The following is a 23,055-nucleotide window of genomic DNA, read 5'->3' on the forward strand; positions in this document are numbered from 1 at the left end:
GGGGATTAGACTACAAGACCTCCAAGGTCCCTTCCAACTCTGTTATTCTAACATAGTTGCTAAACAAACTACATAATAGAGTCTGGGAAGATCACTGGATGTTGCCATCTCACTCAAATAAAAGTTCTGTGTGTCACCTGTATCCCGCGACCTCCCTCTTTTTGCCCACTCCAGCAGTTTTTCCTTTAAAAATGCGTTACGCTTTAAAAGGGTTAGGTATCAATTTATAGGGAAGCGCACACCCCCTGTAAATTCTGCTGCAATGAATTAACAAGGCTACCCTCTCAGTCAGGGGAAGCGGAACAAAACCTAGTTGAGAGAAAAGCTGACGGACAGAAGAAGCGGGGACGCTAGGTGGCGCTCTTTCGACGCCCCCCCCCCCACCACCACCAGGAAAGCATCCGAGCGACCTGCTCCTCCCAATGACCCCAACGCGCAGACGCGAGCGCGGGAACTTGAATTAGTTTTGAGGGGCAACTGGACCACTGTGCTGATTCTTTTTGCAGGTATGACCAGGGTGGCGGGTGGGGGTAAGAAACAGGCAGTCCCCAAAGGCAAAACTGTAGGTCAGGAGCACGAAAGCACGGCTCTCTCCCTTGTGCGGAGAAGGGGTGGGAAAGCGGCTTGGGCGCAGTAGGACGGAAACTCTTGTACGGAAACTGTCACAAAGGGATGCGTCCCTGGTTTGTGCTGCGTCGATAAGTTCGGGGGGAATTTTCCTTATTTCTGGACAAAAGTGGGCACCTCTTGCCGAGGTTCAGGATGGCTTTAGAAGGCTTATTTTAGAGCAGGGGTCTCCAATCTTGGCGACTTTAAGACTTGTGGACTTCAACTCCCAGCAAAGCTGGCTGAGGAATTCTGGGAGTTGAAGTCCACAAATCTTAAAGTTGCCAAGGTTGGAGACCCCTGTTTTAGATTAAGTAAGAGTCCCAGTATGTAGCGCAAGAGAGTAGCTCTCCAAACTCAGACGGTGGCTGCTCTTCCTTGTGGCTTATAAAAAAGCAAGTTTATAAGTCGACACACAAGTCGCACTTGGCTCCAGGGTTAAAGGAAAGGGTTAAAGAGAGAAATGAATGAGTTGAGTGAAGGGCTTGCTAATATCGCCAAGAAGATAGCATCCTCCACGAAACTTGGAGCCAGATCTTGACTCTCAAACGTTTATAAATACGAGGAAGAGCATTTTCTTTGTGGGGTTTGTGGATCCTTTTCCCCTGCTCCCAATTCTAAAATTCCATGAATGAGGAGAATAATAACCAGCTTCAGTCATGAATAGGGGTGGGAAGATGGGTGGGAGGGGTTCTAGACAAGCTGCTGTGTTTCATCTTGCAGTGTGTGTATTGTAACCATAATCCTTATGTGCCGTAGGGATATTCAGATAATGTAAGTTGAATGCTTTGAACACTTCTGAAAGAATATCATTTCAAATATTATTTTTGCAAACCCAGATTTACTCTAGAGGCTTCCTTGAAGTTTCAGCAGCCCTGTTCTTGCTTTTCTTTGTAAAAGGTAAAGGATTTATACAATTTGAAGAGAAACCAGAGTGTGATGACCCAGAGCGTAACACAAAAGTAACAAAATCCAAAACGTAAATAAATGTCCTTTAATGCCTCCAACTTGGCCCCACTGTTCAATAATACTCAATTGGAGATAAAATGTACTCAAAAATAGTCTTCAACAGAAAGCAATATAGTCTGAACTTAATGAGCGGATAGAGGTGAAATAAAAAACCAAACAAACTACAATGACGAAATTTCCACAACAAACAAGATAAATATTTACCAAATTCAGGGAGATAACAAGGCACAGTCTGTTGGAAGGACACCAACCAAGATAATTTCAGACCAAAATAAAACACGATTTGTTTCCAGCGTTTGCCAGTACGCAGGTCCAAACTCTTATTCAGTTCTCACACCTGCAGCCCATGAAGAGGATCAAGGCCCTCTCCTCCCAAGGAGACCACCTCTCTCCCTTATCCTCTCCTCCCTGCATGCCCTAGGATGGATAGGGGATGGGCCTGGATCCTCCTCTGACTACTCAGCCAGCCTCTGCCCACAACCTCTGGAGCCACACTTCCACTCCCTGTCGGCTGTTCCTCCTCTTCCTCAGAGGCAGTCTCCACCAGGGCCATGACACATAATTGCTATTTTATTGTTTTTAAAAATGTATTTATTTGTATGCTTTTATTATATACAATTTAATTTTAATCTTATGGCCTCGTCATTGTCTTCCTTTTGAAGAATCTTAATTCTTAACATATAGAACGGAATGCTCTTATTGAGGAAAGATAAATATGTGGGAAATAAGAGCATTCCTCTTATTTACCATAACATTTCTGGGGTTGTTAACACTATCACTACATAACTAGCCACAGGGCACAATTCTTTGATATATTTTCTATTGTTTAGGCTAGTATTTTTGAGAATGATAGGTCAGTTTTTGTTTAAGTTTAAAACCATCATAAATATACAGGACCAGTACAATGATAGCCATGTAGTGGGTGATACAAGTTTTCATCAAAATAAACTTGTCTTCAAAACTTTTTATCTGATTTTTACAGAATGAAAGTAATTACTTGTGAAATTGCATGGCACAACAAAGAGCCAGTATACAGTTTAGATTTCCAGCATGGAACTGATGGTAAAATCAATAGACTGGCCTCAGCTGGAGTAGACACAACTGTTCGTGTGAGTTAAATGTTGATGCTATTGCTATATTTTTACATGTTCCCTTGCAATATGAGAACTGTTATTTATGGAACTTGACAGTTTTATCTATATTTCCTTACGGATTTAGAAGTTTGGCCTTTGGATGGTCACAAAACAGCAAATATTTTATTTCTGTACTTACATTCAAATTGATCATGATAATGTTAAAATGTTTTATCATAACATTTTATATATGACACACTACTTTCAACTATGCTATCATTGGGGATTGGGAGGTGTTTCAATGTTTTAGTTATTCTTATATTTTTTCTTTGGATGTTGTGTTTTTATAATCAGATATGGAAAGTAGAAAAAGGACCAGATGGGAAAGCAATTGTGGAATTCTTGTCCAATTTAGCTCGCCATACCAAAGCTGTGAATGTTGTACGTTTTGCTCCCAGTGGTGAAATTCTAGCATCTGGTGGTGATGGTATGTGTAAAGTTGGCACTGAAATTTTGATTTTAACATTTAGCAAAAAAAAGAAGTGTGTTTATTTTACATTCTGCATTTATACCTATTTATAAATGAACAGGGATGCAATGGCTCAGTGGTTAAAGATTCTGAGCTAGTCAGCTGAAAAGCTAACAGCCTGGATCTGAGACCAGAACGCCATACAACAGGCTGAGCTCCCATTGCTTTGCCTAGTTCCAGCCCACCTAGCAGTTCGAAAGCATGCAAATGCTTCAGTAGGAAAGTAACAGTGCACCTCGGTAACTGTGCATTTTGGCACATAGTCATGTTGGCCACATGACCACGGAAAATATCTTGGACAATGCTGGCTCTCTCACCTAACTAATGGAGAAAAGCACCACTAGAGTCAGAAATGACCTGGGCCTTTATCTGTACCATTATAAAAGAACAGCTCAGTAGCATTTCTTGTAAAGCATTTATGGTTATTTTTCAATCAGAGAATCTTTTAAGAGACAAATTATACTTTTAACATTAAAAATAATATTATAAAGTTCCCAGGTTATTTAGAGAAATGGAACTACAATAGTGATAACAATACCCTTATCTTAAATAACTACTAATAATACTGATCTTATTCTTAATAGGCATGTAATTTTTCATATGTTTCATAATTGTTGTATAAAGCATTGAGCCTTGAAAAGAATTTTCTACTGCGATTTTCACAGTACCATTGATGTAACAAGGAGAAAATACGATGTTTGAATGTTACAGATCTCACAGTTTAAACAAAAGACCAGAAACAACTAAAGAAATCCCACTTTTACATAGTTTTAGTACTTAGTGATGAGTCCTGCTTAGTTCAGACATTGTACTGTATATTACACATTAAATACAACAGATTTTATTCCAGATAGATTGCAATTCTATCTATGCTTAATTCTAATTTTCTAGTGGCTAGCCTTATTGTAAAGAGCCAGAGTGGTGGTGGAATTAAGGCACCTTGCTGGAAACCAGGAGACATGAGTTCTAATCCTGTCTTAGGCACAAAGGTGACTTCGGGCCAGCCATTCTCTCTCAGCCCTAAAAAGAAGGCAGTGGCAAACCACTTAGAAAAAACTCTTGCCAAGAAAACTTTGAGGATTTGTCCAGGCAGTTACCAGGAGTCAAAAATCTAACCTGAAGGAATAAAAAGGAACAAAAAATGTAATATTATGTCATAATAAAATAATTGTTGGGAAAATTGCAAAAAAAAAAAACAATTCAGTGAAATTAATCTTCACAGATGCTGCAATTTTGTTATGGAAGTTGAATGACAACAAGGAGTTAGAAACAGCTGTATTTCAAGATGATGAGGGTGATAACCAGCTGAACAAGGAAAACTGGACAGTAATCAAAACTTTAAGGTAGCTTTCTTAGCTTTACTTGCAATTTCACTGAATGAAATAGTATCTTGAACCAAGCTGCTAATATGACAAAATTGTAACAATATAAGATTGGCTTGCTTGTGTACTTGAGCTCTACTTTAATAGCTGGAATATTTACCAACATTCTTCATCTTTATCAGTTTCTTTTCACTGTGCTTCATTTAAGAGGTCACCTGGAAGATGTATATGACATTTGCTGGACTTCTGATGGAAATTATATGGCATCAGCCTCAGTTGACAATACAGCTATATTATGGGATGTCAGTAAAGGTAACTAATTGTTGAGGCTTAAATTGTATGTATACTATGAATACTTATACATATTACAACCTCTTTCATCGTAATCCTAAGGGCAAACTGGTGGGTCAGGTAAAGTAGCAATTTATTTGCCTAATGTATCAATAGAAAACAGGAATAACGGATCTACAAATTGGAAAATACTGTGAATCATAAAACTGTGTGTCCATTTTTTTTCATATCTGTAATACTTGTGAAATCAAATCTTGACTGTTAGGCCAGTTAATTCTTGACAAGGCATTGTGTAACACATTGGATCTGCAACATGAAGCAGTCATAGTGTTGTGATGGCGTGGGACAGCTGGTGTCCAGCCTTTCCAAGGTTTTCTCCCTATATGTGTACATGTCCTGAAGCCACTTTCACAAGCTCTTCCAGATAATGGAATATTGCTGCTAACATAAACATTTGTCAAAAATAAGCTTGGAAAAGCACTGAAGCAGCCATTCCAAGCCTTCAAGTAGCTATATCAGTTTTATATCTTTACTGTATAAAAAACTAGAACAGTGGTTAAATTACACACAAAATATTTTGTCAAAGCATGTAGATCTAATATCCATGGCAAATAACATTAACTCAGTCTTAAATATCTATGGAGATTCTCAGTCATCCAGGTCATAGTTGTCCCAAAGGTATTTTTCCCCAAGTCAGAGCTGAAGAAGCTTCTTGGATGAGAAGCGAAATGTTTTCAAAGAAAAACCAGAAAATCCAATTGCCTCTTTAAAAAAAGCACCTTTGGATCAGATTTAAATAGATTTGTAAATGGATTGAATGCCAGTGATATGATACACCATGGCATCATAGAAAAGAATATTTCTAGATACGTTAAAAGGGACATTACTCATGGTTTCCTTTCTTCCCTTCAAAAATTTATTTTGTAACATTTGTAACTCTTTTTGGATATTAAATTTGCAACCAAAGAGCATTTCAAAATTATTAGATTGCTGACTCTCCTCTTTAAAACAGTAAAGTGCAATTTAATTGCTTATGATAAAAATGCCACATATTTTATAAATTCTTATGCTTTTACCAAAATACTAACTTCCTTTATCATTAAAGAGTATCTTTATATTGATTTTAATTGCATAGGCATGTGGCTGTTTGTTGTACTTATTTTTCTAATTATTGCTTTCTAAAATGGAAAGAAAAAATATAGACTTGCAAAAACTTGTCTCACTGTTTTGAAAATTAACTGTTGTTTCTAGGGCAAAAGGTTTCTATTTTTAATGAACACAAAAGTTATGTGCAAGGAGTTACATGGGACCCTGTAGGACAGTATATTGCGACTCTTAGTTGTGATAGGTAAGTTTTTACTGCTTGAAATATGAGGTGGTTATTTTTACTCATTCTGTATTATTTAAAAGTATTTACAACATTTAGACAAAATATTTAATTGTCCATAGTAAGGCAGACTAGGGGCCATAATTTTTTTTGTTTTATGTGTTGCTAAATTCTTTTCTAATATATTTAAAAAGTTACATGATATATATATATCATATGTTTATAAATATCAGTGTTTAAGGTTTACCAGCTCTATAAATGTTCTTTGATTGCTTTATAGTGAGAAATAATTTCCCCCAAAGCAAAAATAGCCGGACAGGCAAAGATACAAGGAATCTTCCTTTCACATTCGATCATATCATAAACTATAAGACCTGAGCCTGCAATGCAGCAGTTTATATCCTTTTAGGAAATAAATAAATAAATGTTGATTCTCTAGGATACAATCATATTCTACTGTACACTGGAAATAATTGTAAAATATAATAGAGTAATCTTGTGCACCAATTTCTTTTAAATATTATATATGATTATCTTGATCCCAAACAAAAATTGATTAGAACAGTTTCATTCAGATTAGTGATAAATGATATTGTAGCTATTAACATTGCACAAGGCTTCAGATTTGACTTAGCAGACCTGATTCAAAATGCACAGGAACTATCTCCAACTTATTCAAAAAACTTTGTCTTTCTCAGAATTGTTTAGAGACAAACTTCCACTGCGGCCATGTGAGCCTAGAATTATGACCAGTTTTAATGAGTCTAGTGCAGGGGAATCAAACTTGATTTCATTGAGGACCGCATCAGGATTGTATTTGACCTCGGGGGCGGGGTGGAGGAGAGTAGTCAGCATGACATCACTTGTGTCAGGGGTGCCTGTGAGGCCCCGAGCACTCTGACAGCAAAAAAGGGGCTCCCTAGCTACTTTTTCAGCTGCAACGCCTGCAACCCTGTGCCAGCGAAAACGGAGTTCAGCTGCACGTGGCCCCCGTGAGTTCTGTTTTCTGCTGGGACAGCCTCCTGCAACCCTCTGCCAGTAAAAATGGAGCTCCATTTTCTCTGGTCAAGGCACTGTGGATCTTTGCTATTTCCAGGGTGGCCCCATAGGCCAGATCTAAGCACCCTTCGGGCCGGATCTGCCCCCCAGGCCTTGAGTTTGACATCCTTGGTTTGTTTATGCACAAAGTGCTATGTTTAATATGCTTCCAAATTAAATCCAAATCAATGCATAAAGTGTGATTCTAAAAAATTGAAATTAATGCAGGTGTTTTTTCCAGAAAGGTTTTAGAGCACATGTATTTTTATCACCATTCAGTTAGTTCAATGTTTGTAATTAATACTTTCCTTTTATATAGGATACTGAGGGTATATAACACACAGACCAAGAGAGTGGCATTCAATGTTACTAAAATGTTATCAGGAGGCGGATCTGAAGGAGAGGTCAGAATTAATTAAAATTCTTTCTAGCTATAGTTCTGAAATATGAAAAATATTTAAATATTTTGCTAATATTTGCTAATATTTATATGATATATATATCAGTGTATTTATACTCTCTATCACTGAAAATATATACTGAAAAATAAGAGAGCAGAAGTGAGGAGACCAAGAAGGAATGAGAATTTTCAAAGACTAGGTTTACTTTTTATTTTCTATGCTACATTGTCATCATTTCAGATAGTAATATAGCCTTCCAAAAGAAACTTCTTTACATTCTAAACCAGGAGTCCCCAACCCATGGGCTGGCACTGGTCCGCAGCATGCCAGCAACTGGTCCAGTCAAACAAGCAAAGCCCCCTCTGCAGTATGTAGCCAGCATGCAAAACAACACACCCTCCCAGTTTGTGGAAAAACCTGTCTCCATGAACCAGTCCCTGGTGCCCAAAAAGTTCAGGCCATTGTTCTAAAATATTCCAGCTAGGCCATGACGTGGAGAGAGAACCCCAAGCTGTTTTGAATGAAATCACATTACTGGAGCCTGGCAGATTGCATCTCAGAATGCTAAAGGAACTGGTGAATTTCTTAGTACCTCTGAGGGACTTAGTACCACTGAGGGTAATCTTGCAGAAAATTGGCGATAAGCTGATATCTTTTTTAAGGGCAAAAACATTGACCCAGAAAGCTGCAGATCAATCAGTTTGACATCAGTTCTATAGTTGGGAATATAAGCGCAGTTATATTGGTGCATTTAATTTTGTGAATAGCAAGATTTCCCAGCAGCCATCTTGTGAAAGTTCCCAAACATATTTTCTGTGAGAACCCCAGAATTAGTAAACTGGGGGTTTGCTTCATTTTGAAATATTTTAATACATGAAATTATCCACTGAACTAAATCAACTTTAAAAATACCAAAAATAGGAAGTTTAAACATTGAACAAGTTCTAAATCAGATTGTTTTTATAATTGTTATTTATTATATTTGTACCTTGTTTTCCTGTCTGACAAGGCAGATCTATAGATTAAGTAAGCATAAATTAAAAATGCATAGATACCTGTAAATAATAATTTCTTAAAGATTAAGACATTATTTGTATGTAAACCCCGAATATTACTGGATTGCAAATCCTTTTTGATAGAATTGGAACTCAGCAGCAGATTGTGATCGCAGGTTGCCTTCCCTTTATAAACTGGACTATGATTTTCTGAATAAAAATATCCCAGATCACTGTCTTCATTTGTGAAGCAATTGGTATTAAACAGAACTACTTTATCATTGTCAAAAAAAAAAAAAAACAGGTGAAAAGCTATAGAATGTTTCATGATGACAGCATGAAGTCCTTTTTCCGGAGACTGACTTTCACTCCTGATGGTTCTCTGCTTCTTGTTCCTGGTAGGCAGTTTTGCTTTCGTTATTTTGTATGGCTCAGTAGAGGACATGGGTCTCTGAGCATTTTGTCCTAATAGTAAGATGTGCATTTCCAACTGTTGTTATGTGTTATAAACCATTTTAAGTATAATGTGAATATATACTAGTGATTTCATATTAGAAATTAGATTCTAAAGAAATTGTTTAAATTGACTGTTGATTACACTTGGCATTATGTAAAACTGACATTTTGGCATTGTTTTCATATTCTCTCAGCAGGCTGTGTGGAATCAGGTGAAAATGTAATGAACACTACTTATGTCTTCTCCAGAAAAAATCTGAAAAGGTGAGGGTCTGAATTAATTCCATATTTATGTACATATTAAATGTATTTTTAATTTCTATTTTTATTTTTAAAACTTGCTATTATTTTTAGACCCATTGCTCATCTACCTTGTCCTGGGAAGGCAACATTAGCTGTTCGTTGCTGCCCTGTCTACTTTGAATTGAGATCTGCATGTAACAAAGGTATCTGAATCTGTTACATAATAGTTTATATTGCATAATTAAATATAATTAAACTAGTGACTATTCTGTTCTACATCTTCCTCTTTTATCATTCAAAATCCTAAATCTTATTTGTCATCTCCAGCTCTCTGCTATATATTGTTACTGTGTTTTATGCTGTTTCATTTTATTTAACTAAGCATATCACTAACCCCTGAAGTCTACATTAGTTTACCTTAAAAGAATATTTAAAAGCTGGGCTTATTGGCTGGTTCGCGACCTGAGCACTATGCGTCATGCTGGCCACATGATCGTAAAAATGTCTGGAGTGCCTTGAAACAGAGATTAGCACTGCCTCTTATAGTCAGCAATGATTAGCCGAGTAAAATCAGCAGGGACTCCTTTACCTTTTTTAATATACAGTAAGTATGTATGCAAAAAGTTGTTACAATTCAATATTCTTTCAATTTTTCAATGCCAGTAAATTGTTTTCTATTTTAGGTAGTAATATTGAGAGTCTTCAAATCCCACATTGAACAAGAGCCACCTCTACTCAGTGAATAATAAACAGATTGAAAATAAAACTTTAATAAAATTTAGAATAATCAAATTCTGTCTTTAATCATTCTTAAATAAAAGAAAATCCTGCAATAATGTATAATCTTTTATAACAAACATTTTTGGTTATTACAGAAGAAACTTCTCAAAAGATTGGTCTAACAAATCTTCCTTATCGGTTGGTTTTTGCGGTTGCTTCAGAGGATTCTGTGCTCTTCTATGATACACAGCAAACTTTTCCTTTTGGTTATGTATCTAACATACATTACCATACTCTAAGTGACATTTCATGGTAAGTAATTTGATGTCTTCTAGAAATATTGACTTTCTTCAATCACTAATCATTATTAAAACTGTCTTAGTTTGCATACTTAATACTACTGAGTTCCAAATGAACAAGAAAAATATTGTCTAATTTCACAGTTTGATGTTGGCAAAGATGCATGCATTTATAAGAGAAAGACAAACATAACACTACTTTTGAAAATAGTTTGTTCTTAGAATAAACAATGCTAGTATGGCTTCAGGATGACTTCAGGACTCCAACTCCCAGTCTGCTGCCCAGTGCTGGGCCTCAGCCTGTTCAGAACCAAGCTGGTAGGTGAGTGCATGCACACACGCACAAAGCTGTATTTGTCAAAGCGGCGTGAACGCACACGTACAAAGCCAATCTGCTGCCGCCAGTCCACCGAGCCAGAAAGATTGGGGACCACTGCCTTAAATAACATATTTAACTAATTTGTCACCCTTAGGTTCTCTACTATGTCAAATTCATGTTGCCAACTCCAGCTGAAACATATCTTGACAGTTTTCTTCCCAGCCCAAAAAATATCAGTGGGATGCATATACACACACATAACATGCACACGTATATGTTCCTGCTTCTTTGCCAGAAATGACATTTTAGAAAAGGACACAATAGATACAAAATATTGCATTAATAATTATTTAGGTTGGCTGCCTGTTAAATATATTTTATTTATAAATTGATCCCTATCTGCATCTTTTGATCTGCGTCTTTTGCATAAAAATTCCAGAACACACAAACACCAATATGTTTTCCTTCCCTCCTTCCACCAGTAACAACAGAAAAGAAGAAAATGAAGGCATGATGGGATAAAAGGAAAATAAAATTAGAAGTTGAGATGAAAGCAAAATGTTAACTGGATGGGATACAAGAGAACAGAATCCTGGCTTAGATATTTCACAAACATCAAATAGGCTCCTATTGGCTCCCTATAATCTTGGCTGATTTATTTTATTTTAAAAAAACTTGATTAAATTCATTAAGCAAGCAGTCCCTTATTGCTAATCTTCAAAGGCTTTTCAGCAGTGAATTCTGAAGTTACTTCACTTCTGGCTCCTGCTTTTATCTTCAACAATTTCTGTTTTTATCAATATGTGTAATAGGACCCTTGTCAAGTAGTGGAGGTTGCTCATTTCCTATCAGATAAATATGATAATATGATCAAATATTTTACCACTTTAATAGCTCCAGCAAAATTGTGGAACTATTTTAAAAGGTATTGTCTGTCTTCAGCAAGAGGTTTTTTTTAAAAAAATAAACAGATCTAACACATCAGACTAGTTAATGTATTTGGGTATTTTCTTTTGACTTTGCATAGCAGTGTATTTTATGTCCTGTGTGTCACTATTTAATACATTTTTTTTAAAAAAAAGTACAATTACTTTAAATGAAATTCCAGAGTATGTTATTGCAGTTACAGAAACTGCTATGACAAACATCGGATAAATTCAGACTCGTATCAGTTCTCCTATAATGTTGGACAATTTAGTTTATCTTTAGAAATGGATGAAATTCTATCAGAATTGCTGATTAGCCTCTTAGCACATATTTGTGTTGAAGTTAACTATAATCCATTTATGCTTTCATTCTGAGTGGATCACTTGGCTACAAATATAAATTCAATTCAATTAATTTTTTCAGAGTTTTATGTAAAGTTTCTTGTTAGTTGAAAGTAACCAGGACTGAGTTTTAATCCACTTATTTCTTGTAAATAAATGCCAGGTCCAGTGATGGATCATTTCTTGCTATTTCTTCTACGGATGGATATTGTTCTTTTGTCACATTTGAAGAAGGTGAACTTGGAATCCCACTGAAAGAGAAGCCAGCCATTAGTATCAAAACACCTAGCACAGCGGAAAAGAAAATTAAAAAGGGTCAGTCACCAACTGTTGTCTCTCCAGTTTCAAAACCAGTGGATGGCAGTCTTAATAAGTCTGGAGAACCATCAGCTGCATCCCAGACTCCAACCAATAGTAAAGACTTGAACTCCACACCTGTTGTGGTTAAAAACATCCCCATGTCATCTTCTGAAGATAAAAAAACTGTGCAGCCATCAATTAACACATCAAAAGTAAACCAACCCAGGAGGGTTACACTGAATACTCTACAAGCATGGAGTAAATCAAGGTAAGCTAATTATTACAATTTGGAATCAAGAAATAAACAGGTTTCCAGGAATGATAGCTCTAAGGTGGCCTTCAGAGTATGAATTGTATTGGCAAATTGACGCTGGGGTTAAGAGACAAAGGCATCACCATTGAAGTTTCATTGTGGTAGCAATAGTTATTAAGCTGCTACCCTAAGACAGGGAGGAAAGATCAGGATATGTAGTCAGAGACAATTTCAGGAAGAGGAAAGTTGATATCTGTACTGTTGCCATTTACAGATTCCACTGTGCCACTGCACTAATGGAGCCTTCGTATAGAATGGGTATCAGAACTATGTCTTTTAACCCTAACCCTAACCTATTTTTGTAATAGGTTTTTATTTTATAACATACAAAGATTCCAATTTCAATTGAACAGTGTGTTGTCTGGGTACAAACCATTTTAGGAAATAATAATCACAATATTTACAACATTCATTGTATTAATATCAATTATATTCATGTTAATAATCACAATCATACTATTTGTTTAGCCAAGTTAACATATCTTCCTTATATCACTAATCCTGTTTCTAGCTCCTGTTTTTGCCCCAACTCAAAACATATTCAGTTTCTTCCTTTTCTTTAATTGTAAGTGTTAGCTTATCCATTTCTGCACATTCTGATATTTTTCTAATCACATCTTAATCTGTTGGGATCTCTTCACTTTTCCATTGTTGTGCAAATACTATTCTCACTGCAGTCAATACATGTAAAATCAGGTATACATTCCCTTTGTTATACCTGTCTGGTAGAATGCCCAGAAAAAATGTCTCTGGTTTCAAATCTATATGTTGTTATATCATTTTTTCAAGCCATGTATACATTTTTGTCCAATATTTTTTCCCTTTTTGACATGTCCACCACATATGATAGTATGAACCAGATATCTGGTGGCATTTCCAACATTTTGCAGATTTATCTTTAAACATCTTTGCTAAACTTGAGGGTGGGAAATGCCATCTATAAAACATTTTATAAAGATTTTCTTTGTATGCAGTAGATATTATTAATTTATAATTTCTATCCCATAATTTCTGCCATTGATCTATCTCAATCAAATAGCCAAAGCCCATATTATCATTGTCTCTTTTACTTGTTCCTTTTCCATCTTGATACTTAACAAATAGTTATATATTTTCTTTATTAATTTTTCATCTGTTCCTGTTAATATCTGATTAGTTCTGTTAAACCATACATTTTAACATATTTAACTTCTTTCATTTTAACTTCTCATATCTTGATTGTATGTACATATGACCACGATGTTGTCTCAATCTCTTGATTACTCAGTTCCTGTTTAGTTTTAAGTTCCCCCTTTTCATTTAAAATATCTTTATATCTGGTAACATTCTCTATATCAATAACATTTGGATAAATCAGTGCCTCCATTGTGGAAAGCCAGATCAGTATTTTCAAATAATGTTGTTCTGTAATTTTCTGCATGCTAGTAATAATGCATTCCTAACATAGTGTCTTTGGAAGTAGCTATGTATTTTGCTTTTTCCATACCATAAAAAAGCATGCCAACCTAGTTTGAGATCATGTCCCTCCAAGGTCAGTAGTTTTTTTTCCTTCAATCCAATCCATTCTTTCACCCAAGTAAGTATCGAAGCCTGATAGTACAATTCCCAATCTGGTAGCCCAAAACCACCTCTGTTTTTAGAACCTTGCAACATTTTCAAATTTATCCTTGCTTTATCCCCCTCACCAAATATATTTTAATAGTGTTTTATTTAATTCTTCAAAATATTTTTTCCAGTTTTATTGATATTGTTTGAAATAAATATAGTAATCTTGCAAGATATTCATTTTTATGGTGGCTACTCTTCCCATCAGTGATAGTTGTAGATTTTTCCAATTCCCCAAATCTGTTTTAATTTGTTGCGCCAATTTATAATAATTATCTTCCTTAATCGTTACACACCTGGCCATTTGTTGGATTCCTAAATATTTAACTTTCTGGACTATCTGTATACCTATTTTCCTCATTAGTTCTTTTTTCTGTAATGTCTAACATTTTTAACTATTATTTTGGTTTTTTTCTTTATTTATTTTCAGTCCTGCAACTTCACTATATTCTTCTATTTTCCTAATTAGTTTAAGTCCATTTTCTTGTGGGTCTTCCAAGATAAAGACCAAATCATCTGCAAATGCATGTAGTTTATATTATTCCTTTTTTATTTCCATGCCTTTTATTTCTATGTCTTGCCTAATATTTCTATTTTAAGAAACAGAGTCTTTTGAAGGAAAAACAAGTTAAATTTAACTCAGATGGCACTCTTTGTTCTGGCAAGTCCTCACCCCCTCTTTTCATTTTTCTTCCCAATTATTCAGAGCTTTTTAAACCACAATCTTCCAAAAAGGTCAAATCCAATTGATATTAAATTTTCTCTTTAACAATCTATAGTTCAGCTTTTTTAGTGCCTATATAGAATTAAAATATACTTATCCAAATTGATTAAATGATTCCTTCTCCAGTTTCTACCTTTCTGCTGTCAAAAGCAATTCAACACCTTTTTTTTCCTCTTTCTATTCTCCGCTTTAAGTCCTTTCTTGAAAATTCTTTGAAATGTTAATCCTGGGGGGTAACTTCCATTTAATTATATCATCCTGTTCCTCCTACTGTTTGCTTCTTTCTCTCACTCCTGCACAAACTTATTCCAGTCTAATCTTCCCCTTCAGTGTGGGCATTTTAGACCACCGCTTCAAGAATCTTCGGGAGGGAGCAATTGCCAAGCTGGGGAGGGGATTTGTGACTCCCCTCTACCTAGCTAACGATCTCCCCTTCCTCCACCACCCCTACGAGGCAGCTTCTGCTCCAAATCTGGTCGTTTGGGACTCTCCCATGCCAAAGCACGGACCAAAGCCACGCATAGTCGCGGTGAACGGTCCATCTTCGGGGAAGCTCAAAACTGGAAGCCAAGACCATTTATTAAGAGGGGAATCAAGAAGAGTCAGGAGAAACAAGAAGAAAAGGAAAGGAAAGTTGGAGGAGAAATGCATTACTAAAGAAAGCAGGCAGGAGGAAAACATACTTGCATATTTTCTAATGTGCCATTCTTTTGTTCTTGTTTTTAGGGGAGTTGCATTGATTCCTCTAAAAGCAGCTACTCCAGATTCTTCCAGAAATACAACTCAGCATGGTAAAATATTTATTGTTGATAATTTATTGATATGTTATTGTAAAACAGTTACTAACTAAATTGACTTTATTTCTATTGATCTTATTTTGATGCTGCTCATTCTGGTTGAACAACCCATTCAGGGATAGAATTACAAAGAATATATACATCATCAGGTTTTTAAAATACACACTAAAACGTTTATTGAATTCTTCAATATTTCAGAGAGACCATCACCACCTGATGATCAGTTACAAAATCCACCATCACCTAAGCGACTAAGAATGGATGAAACTCCATAATTGGATTTCCCGAAAATGAAAATGAAATATCCATTGAAATGCTTTATTACCTTTTTCTATAACATAGTTGCCATAACCTGTGAAAGATATTTACTCAGAGTGACATTTACCTAAAACATGACTTTGTGGTGAGGAAGAAAATGCATCTGCATTTTTTAGACATTTTAAGCAAAGTATTGGCTATATGATAGACCAATAAGGGCTCAATTATGTGAGAAAGGCATAATTATTATGTTTTCTTGGCTCTGTATATGGTAGAGGAATCATTGCTTTTCAAATAGCATTTACTTAATTATTTATCTTGACAAGCGAATTGGCACAATATAAGTTTTGTAAACTAAAAAATTCCTTCTCTCTTTCAAATCTGTAAAATGGGTAGTTGGTTATTTAGCTGCCTACTTTAGTGAAATAGAATTGTCAATAAATCTGAACATTTTACTTACATGCCAAATAAATGTACCAGAGATTAGAAGTTGGATTTAAGTTTAAAAGCTTACAGTGCTTAATTTTCTACATTAATTGTATCCAAGCTCATTAAAAAGTCTTCAAATGTCAATGTGATATAAATTTGTTTATGTGTGGGCAATGGGTGCATTGTTTAAAAAAATACCGGATTTGTAATTTTAAAGATTATGTTGTAAGAAAACTATTACAACAACTGTCATAGTTACATAGAGCAGAATATTTAACATTAACATTCATACTTTTATCTGTATCTTCTGGTGTTCATATTAGTCATTTGCTTTTTAAAAAATTGTATCTCAGGTTTAATTTAAAACAAAGCAAGACGCTATGAGGAATCATAAAAAATAAAACAATCAACTTTCATTGAAAAATTAACGGAGATGTATAATATAATATTCAAATACATTATATTGCTGTCCAAATTCATATTTAAATGTTAAGGTTAATTCCTAAAAAAAAAGGTGAATTATTTTGCACCCAATTCCTGAAGTGCTGGAGTATATTTGACCAAAATATAGCAAAGCAGAGTTTTGCTCTTTAGGAGGCAAGTCTGAAATTCTATGCCTACTTGTCTAAAAGTAAGTCACATGATGCTTCAGGCCTTTTGCTTCCATGTAATTGTTCACAGAAGGGAGCTAATTTCTGCTTCACACAAACACCGAGTCATTCAAGCTGAATGCAATTAATTCTTTGTGACCACAACTTTAGTGCAAGCTTTTCATTCATAACTGCTTTTCCCTGCTCATGCAAACTCCAAGGAGATGAAAGATAAAAATGTGGATCTATGCATACATCAGCCACTAACAGTAGTGACTGCATGGATTCAGTTTCAAGAAACCCAATGACTGTGAACCTAGTCATCTAAACGATTACTTTTCTCCACATCCATATGCTTCAGCCAACCAGATCAAACATGGTCAACTCTCTTCAAGTCCCCATGATTGTTATTTGACAGAAGCAGGCTTTTATATATTAACCCTTAGATTTTAGAACTCCCTCCTGCAAAGATCCCATTCCTCCTGGACTTTAGGAAAGCTATCAGGGCATAATTGTTTTAGCTTACCAAAGAAGAGTATCTGCAAAAGCACATGACTTGTAATACTGGGATTGTTTTACATTTTTTATTTTGATATTTTATGCATATCGAGGTTGTTGTGGATGTGATTTTATAAGTGGAGACTGGAGAGCATACAAAATCAATCACACTCTGCCTAATATGCTAATCAAATACTGTACTGCTAGAGGTTATCATGTCCAGTGACTAAAAGTGAAGGAAAATACATTTGGTAGAAAGAGATTGGTAGATATCATCATTTCTTACCAAAATTATAGTTGGTTCGTTGTGGTAAACAATAGGAAGGAACCTATTTTCCCATCAAGTCACCCTATCTTCTTCCTTTCCTTCCACCTCCTCTTTCTCACCATCTTGAGTCAGTGACTACATTTACATGAGCATAACTGTCTACTGTTCATGGCAATCATGCAGGTTTGTTACTGCATTCTTCCGGGTTGTTTTTTCAAGTTCCTAATATAATTTGAGGTGACATTCTCCCATATACTAACCATTGTACGTTGTTAATTATATGTAGAAGAGGCAGGTTTTCTCATTTACAAGGAAATGGAATCAAAAGGCAATTTACACTTTTAAATTCAATCCTGGTGATCAATGAGATGATTGATGTCATAGCTAGATTACTCTTAACATCCTCATTTCCTGCCTTATATTGCATGACTGATAGGAAACCAATACAAAGAACAGAGCTATTATACATCTTTGTTCTCTTTGTCAACATGTCTTAAAATCAGATACACACACACACACACATACACGTCAAAATATCCTGTAAGTATACAATGAAGTACAAATACAAGATTTTCCATTTACATGATCAAAATACTTAGTATGAGACTTCTTTGAATGATCACTGCTAAAATAACAACACATCTGGGTCTTATTGCACCAGATGTGCCTTGATACACGGTTCCACAGTCTGGAACTCCTGTGCTTGGCAGCATGTCTCTGAAATCACAAACCATTTTTTGTAAATATTTGCAGTCTTTCTCCAGGAAAAGACTACTAATTCTAATTTCAAGCTTCAAAGCATCCTTTTCTAAAATTGCATTAATTATATAAAAAGTAAAATAGTAATAAACAGTATATGGGAATTATAGTACATTGATAACACCACAAACCTCATAGATGTAATAACATAATTTGTATACATATATACAAACATATTTAGAGAAACTGACAGCAACATACACACAAGAGAAGTCCCACAGAATTTATACATAATCATTTAACCTGTACATTGTAAGAAGCAGATGCTTGTGAAGGACTGTGATTTGACTTGTAAGCCACTGGTGGTCTGGAGGATAGAGCTAATCTTGTACTTCTTGATTGTTGTTGGGAATATATGTCATTCTCTACCTGCTGACATGAAGCACACAAGATTATTCCACCAATTATACTGAGCGAAGCACACACAAAGCCAAGGTAAAGGGCATGCCCAATCTCATATTTCATCCCATTGGGCAACATTGGGTTGTAGAAATTAGTCGCCACATCGTTTGTTGTCCAAGAAACAGGGATGAGACACACAATTCCAGCCAGTATGAAAAGGATGCTGGCTAGGACAGCAAATATATTTTTGGTGGAGGACCCTTTGGCACATTGGGTACATTTCATGCCAATAACAGCAATTACACAGGCCAGAGTTGAAAGAAGACAGGATATCACCATCATGGCCCGGGCTGCTTGAAGGTCACAAGGCAAAGCGAGAGGTGAATGGTGGAACTGACACTGGGAGATCCCAGTACTGTGCCAAACACATTCCATCCAGAGATGCCACGGCTGTGATGATATTGGTTCCCACATAAGCATTGTTCCACCAGTGAGGCAGGATGATCGCAGTGATGGTTCCAACTAAGCCAAGAAGACTCAAGAAAAAGCCCAGCAGCTGAAACGCCATGCTTTCCATTTCAGTGTCTACAGTACCATAACAATTCTCTTGGGATCTTTGTTGGGGATTCTACTGAAAATCAGCCTTTCCTGGTACATATATGGCAATTTTGCTTTGACACGTCCTGAACGCCTAATAAAGAATAATTGCAGAAGAAGTTAAACATTACAGGAGTGTATTTCCCAGTGACCAATAACATGCATTCCAAAGGTATATAGTGTGATGATTAGCATATTTCACAGACTTTAATGAATTCCATGAAAAGGGGGAGAAAGCTCATTATTATTTACATAATTCTGTCAACACCAAGAAGAAGACTATTGGAAACAAATTATTGTGAAACAATGTTTTCAAATGATTTCTTTTTAATCTTTCTTTTAATAGCAACAACATTAGAATATTCACTCAGGAGACAAGGAAGGATTTAGAAAGTATTTGCCTGAATGTTACTATGCAGAATAAAATGTCTGAAAAGTTCCATAAGCTTGGAATTCCATAAACCTGTTCAAATGCATCTGGATTAAGAACAATAATAATAGTAATAATAATAGTAGTAATAATTGCCACCACTGTCACCACCACCACAACTATAGCAATAAAAATAGCAAATAGGCCTTCCAAAAGAGTCTAACAAGTAATGAATTAAAACTTGTTTTTATCACTTTCCAGTATTTCTTGAGATTTATTTTAATAAAGGCGCTTGAAAGGAAATAATTTTCATCATCTCCAAGCAAGGGACAGCATGTGAAATGTTGAAGCCTAGCTATTGCTTCTGAATGGCAGTGCCTTCAGAATTACTGAAAATGTTCCATGATGAATCCAAGCTGAAACCGTGCAAAAGAAGAACATTTTTTCCAGCGGTAAATCACACTTTCAGTGGTTCTTAATGGATTCTTTGCCAGATGCTTGCAATCAGGTAGCCTAGGTGCCTGGGTACCCTCACGTAGATTCACCCAACCTATCAGATCCAAGCTGCAAAAATCCAGATGATCATTCCAGAATGTTACCCAACCCCCACAACCACCACTCCACAAAAATGTTTTACATTAAGTGAGACCAATCTGAGATAAAGAGGATGGCCTTTAATTATCTGTCCTATCAATATTAAATATTTGAGGACTATAACTAACTTTGGTTATCTCTGGTTAAGAACGTTCATTTGCTATAAAATAAATACTTCTGTACGTTTGAAAAACTGTACTAGATCACTAACTGTTCTGAACGTATTTTAAAATAATACAGGTAGTCCTTGACTTACAACAGTTCACTTAGTGACTGTTCAAGGTTACAATGGCACCAAAAAAAGTGACACTTGTAATGTCCTGTGGTCACATCATCGGCATTACTAATTTAACACCTGCAGTGATTCACTTAAGAAATGTGACAAGAAAATGGGGCAAAACTGACTTAACAAATTTTTCACTTAGCAACATAAATTTTGGACTCAACCATAGTCTTAAATCAAAGGGTACCTGTTCAATTCTAAGAAGCCTTTCTTATAGCTATGCACTCTTTGTCCAACACCCTGCTTATTCTGCTCTACACCAGATCATGGCTGGTAGGAATGAACAATTGGTTGGCATAATGGTATACAAGTTCGTCATATAAATGAGACATGTGGGCTAGATTGTGACTTGGCGGGTCTGTAAACTGTCAGTTGAATTACTTCAGTATGCATGAAGTTGTTGTGTGTACAACAATATTGACAATACCTGCAATTTAGATAAAACCAACTCAGGTTTTTTTTAATGTATTTTTATTGAGTTTCTTTTATTACATCATAAAATATCATAATATCAAATATCAAAACCAACTCAGGTATTGCATTATTCAATTCAATAGTTCTTACTAAGATTTTTTTAACCTATTACTGTGATAGACATCAGTATTTTGCATTTTGTTGAAATAGATAACTGCACAAAAGCTGTATATGCATGGCTTCTTAGTAGCAGCCCTCCACCTAAGTCATAACATATTCTTATGTCCCTTTAGCATGTTGTGCAAATTCCCCAACTATAATTTAGGAAATAACTCGTGTTTGAATAAATAAATCGTAGGTTAGTGATGGGCCACCAAAGAACTTTTAGTCGCAATGATTTGGAGTGAATATACTATAATAGAGACAACAATTGTATTGTGCTCATTTAAAAAAAAAATCTGTGTATTCCAGAAATACTAAACAGGTATTTGAAAGGAAAACCAGGTTTTGAAAGGAAACATACAAATACTATGAATAAATAATGCTTTATATTTGCCGCAAGCATGAAAGCAATAATCTAAAATAATTCTACTTTAAATCGTGTAATAATATTCAGTAGTGCAGTACAAGAGAAAATGGAATTTAAGAAATCTAAACTTACATGAATAAATGAATAATAAAATTTAAGAGGAGGAAAATTTATGTCATGAAATATCAGACAATATATCTACCAACACATTCCTCAGCTGATTATTTTGATTTCAGAAACACCACATACTATTCAACACACATAGTTTATGAAACACCAACATGGCCTGATCAGTTGTTATTGAATTTTGCTTTCACATTTACTTTCATTTAACAAAGTACTAATTTTATTCTAAGCTGTCTAAGATTCAGTGAAGGTACCATGTGATGATACCAAGATGGGTAGCCAATAAATTTTGCAAGTAAATTCATAACCAACGTTAATAAACTCAGATTTAAAACAGGAGAATTGATCAAAATATAAATGAAGAATAAATATTGTTATAAATAGGAATGTCACTATTAAGTATACTGTCAATTGCAGGTTTTCAACCTTGGTTGATTGAAAAAGCTAAGTATTGTTGAACTTAGATCATTGGAGAGGATCCATCCCAGAGCTGTAGTCCAAGAAATTTTTAAAAAAAAAAATTCCAGAAGAAAACACCAACAAATCATTTCTACATCCAAGAACACCACATAGGTATCTATATATGAGTAGTCCTTGACTTACAACAGCAGTTGTGACTGGAACTTCCATAGCTAAGCGATGCAGTTATTAAGTGAGTCATCACATGAACACACCCAATTTTATGATCTTTTTTCTCCTAAATATTAAGCAAATCTCATAGTCTGAGTCTGGCTTCTCCCACTGACTTGTTCCTTGGAGGCCAGCGGGAAGGTCACAAATTGTGATTACATGATCCTGGGCCACTGCAACCATCATAAATACATGCTGGTTGCCAAGTGCCTGAATTATGATCACCATGACTATAGTCATAAGTGCATAGACTGTCACAAATCACTTTTTCCATGCCAATGTGATTTTGAACAATCACTATATAGCAATAGCACTTAAGACTTATATACCAATTCACAGTGCTTTACAGCCCTCTCTAAATGGTTTATAGATTCAGCATATTGCCCCCAGCAATCTGGGTTCTCAGTTTAACCACCTTGGAAGGATGGAAGGATGAGTCAACCTTGAGCCGGTGAGACCTGAACTGCCAAACTGCTGGCAGTCAGTGATCAGCAGTAGCCTGCAGTACTGCATTCTAACCACTATGCCACCATGGCTCTTTAAATAGCTCTAAGGCAGGGGTCCCCAACCCCCCCCACAGGTCCTTGGACCAGCACCAGTCTATGGCATGCCAGCAACCAGTCCAAACAAACAAGCAACGCACCATCTGCGGGATGCAGGCAGTATGCAAAACCACACTTCTCTGATCTACAGAAAAAACCTGACTTCACAGAATCAGTCCCTGGTGCCCCAACGGTTGGGGGGCCACTGTTGTAAGGGACGATCTATATTAA

The 23,055-nt window shown here is 35.7% G+C and overlaps 2 protein-coding genes across 2 annotated transcripts; one reads left to right on the forward strand and one right to left on the reverse strand.

The window, feature by feature from the left end:
• Positions 1 to 421: 421 nt before the first annotated feature.
• On the forward strand, positions 422 to 16,426 carry CHAF1B (chromatin assembly factor 1 subunit B). Its single transcript, XM_026700529.2, has 14 exons — positions 422 to 506; positions 2,558 to 2,684; positions 3,003 to 3,135; positions 4,400 to 4,520; positions 4,708 to 4,811; positions 6,042 to 6,138; positions 7,475 to 7,559; positions 8,856 to 8,949; positions 9,202 to 9,271; positions 9,362 to 9,453; positions 10,126 to 10,282; positions 12,020 to 12,424; positions 15,525 to 15,589; positions 15,794 to 16,426. Exons 2-14 carry the CDS (start codon positions 2,559 to 2,561, stop codon positions 15,868 to 15,870), a joined length of 1,626 nt encoding a protein of 541 aa, XP_026556314.1. The 5' UTR covers positions 422 to 506; position 2,558; the 3' UTR covers positions 15,871 to 16,426.
• Positions 16,427 to 18,621: 2,195 nt separating this feature from the next.
• CLDN14 (claudin 14) lies at positions 18,622 to 19,316 on the reverse strand. The gene is given in 3 exon segments (XM_026700473.1): positions 18,622 to 18,646; positions 18,648 to 19,181; positions 19,183 to 19,316. Coding segments are annotated over 3 exon segments (693 nt in total).
• Positions 19,317 to 23,055: the final 3,739 nt, after the last annotated feature.

Source organism: Pseudonaja textilis, chromosome 7, assembly GCF_049901715.1.
Source record: "Pseudonaja textilis isolate UNSWEBS1 chromosome 7, rPseTex1.2, whole genome shotgun sequence".
Lineage (NCBI taxonomy): Eukaryota > Metazoa > Chordata > Lepidosauria > Squamata > Elapidae > Pseudonaja > Pseudonaja textilis.

Coding starts and splice junctions, on each gene's coding strand:
- CHAF1B (XM_026700529.2), top strand. CDS start 2,559: ATGAAAGTAATTACTTGTGAAATTGCATGGCACAACAAAGAGCCAGTA. Junction 3,136..4,399: donor TCTAGCATCTGGTGGTGATG/GTATGTGTAAAG, acceptor TAATCTTCACAG/ATGCTGCAATTTTGTTATGG. Junction 9,454..10,125: donor GAGATCTGCATGTAACAAAG/GTATCTGAATCT, acceptor TGGTTATTACAG/AAGAAACTTCTCAAAAGATT.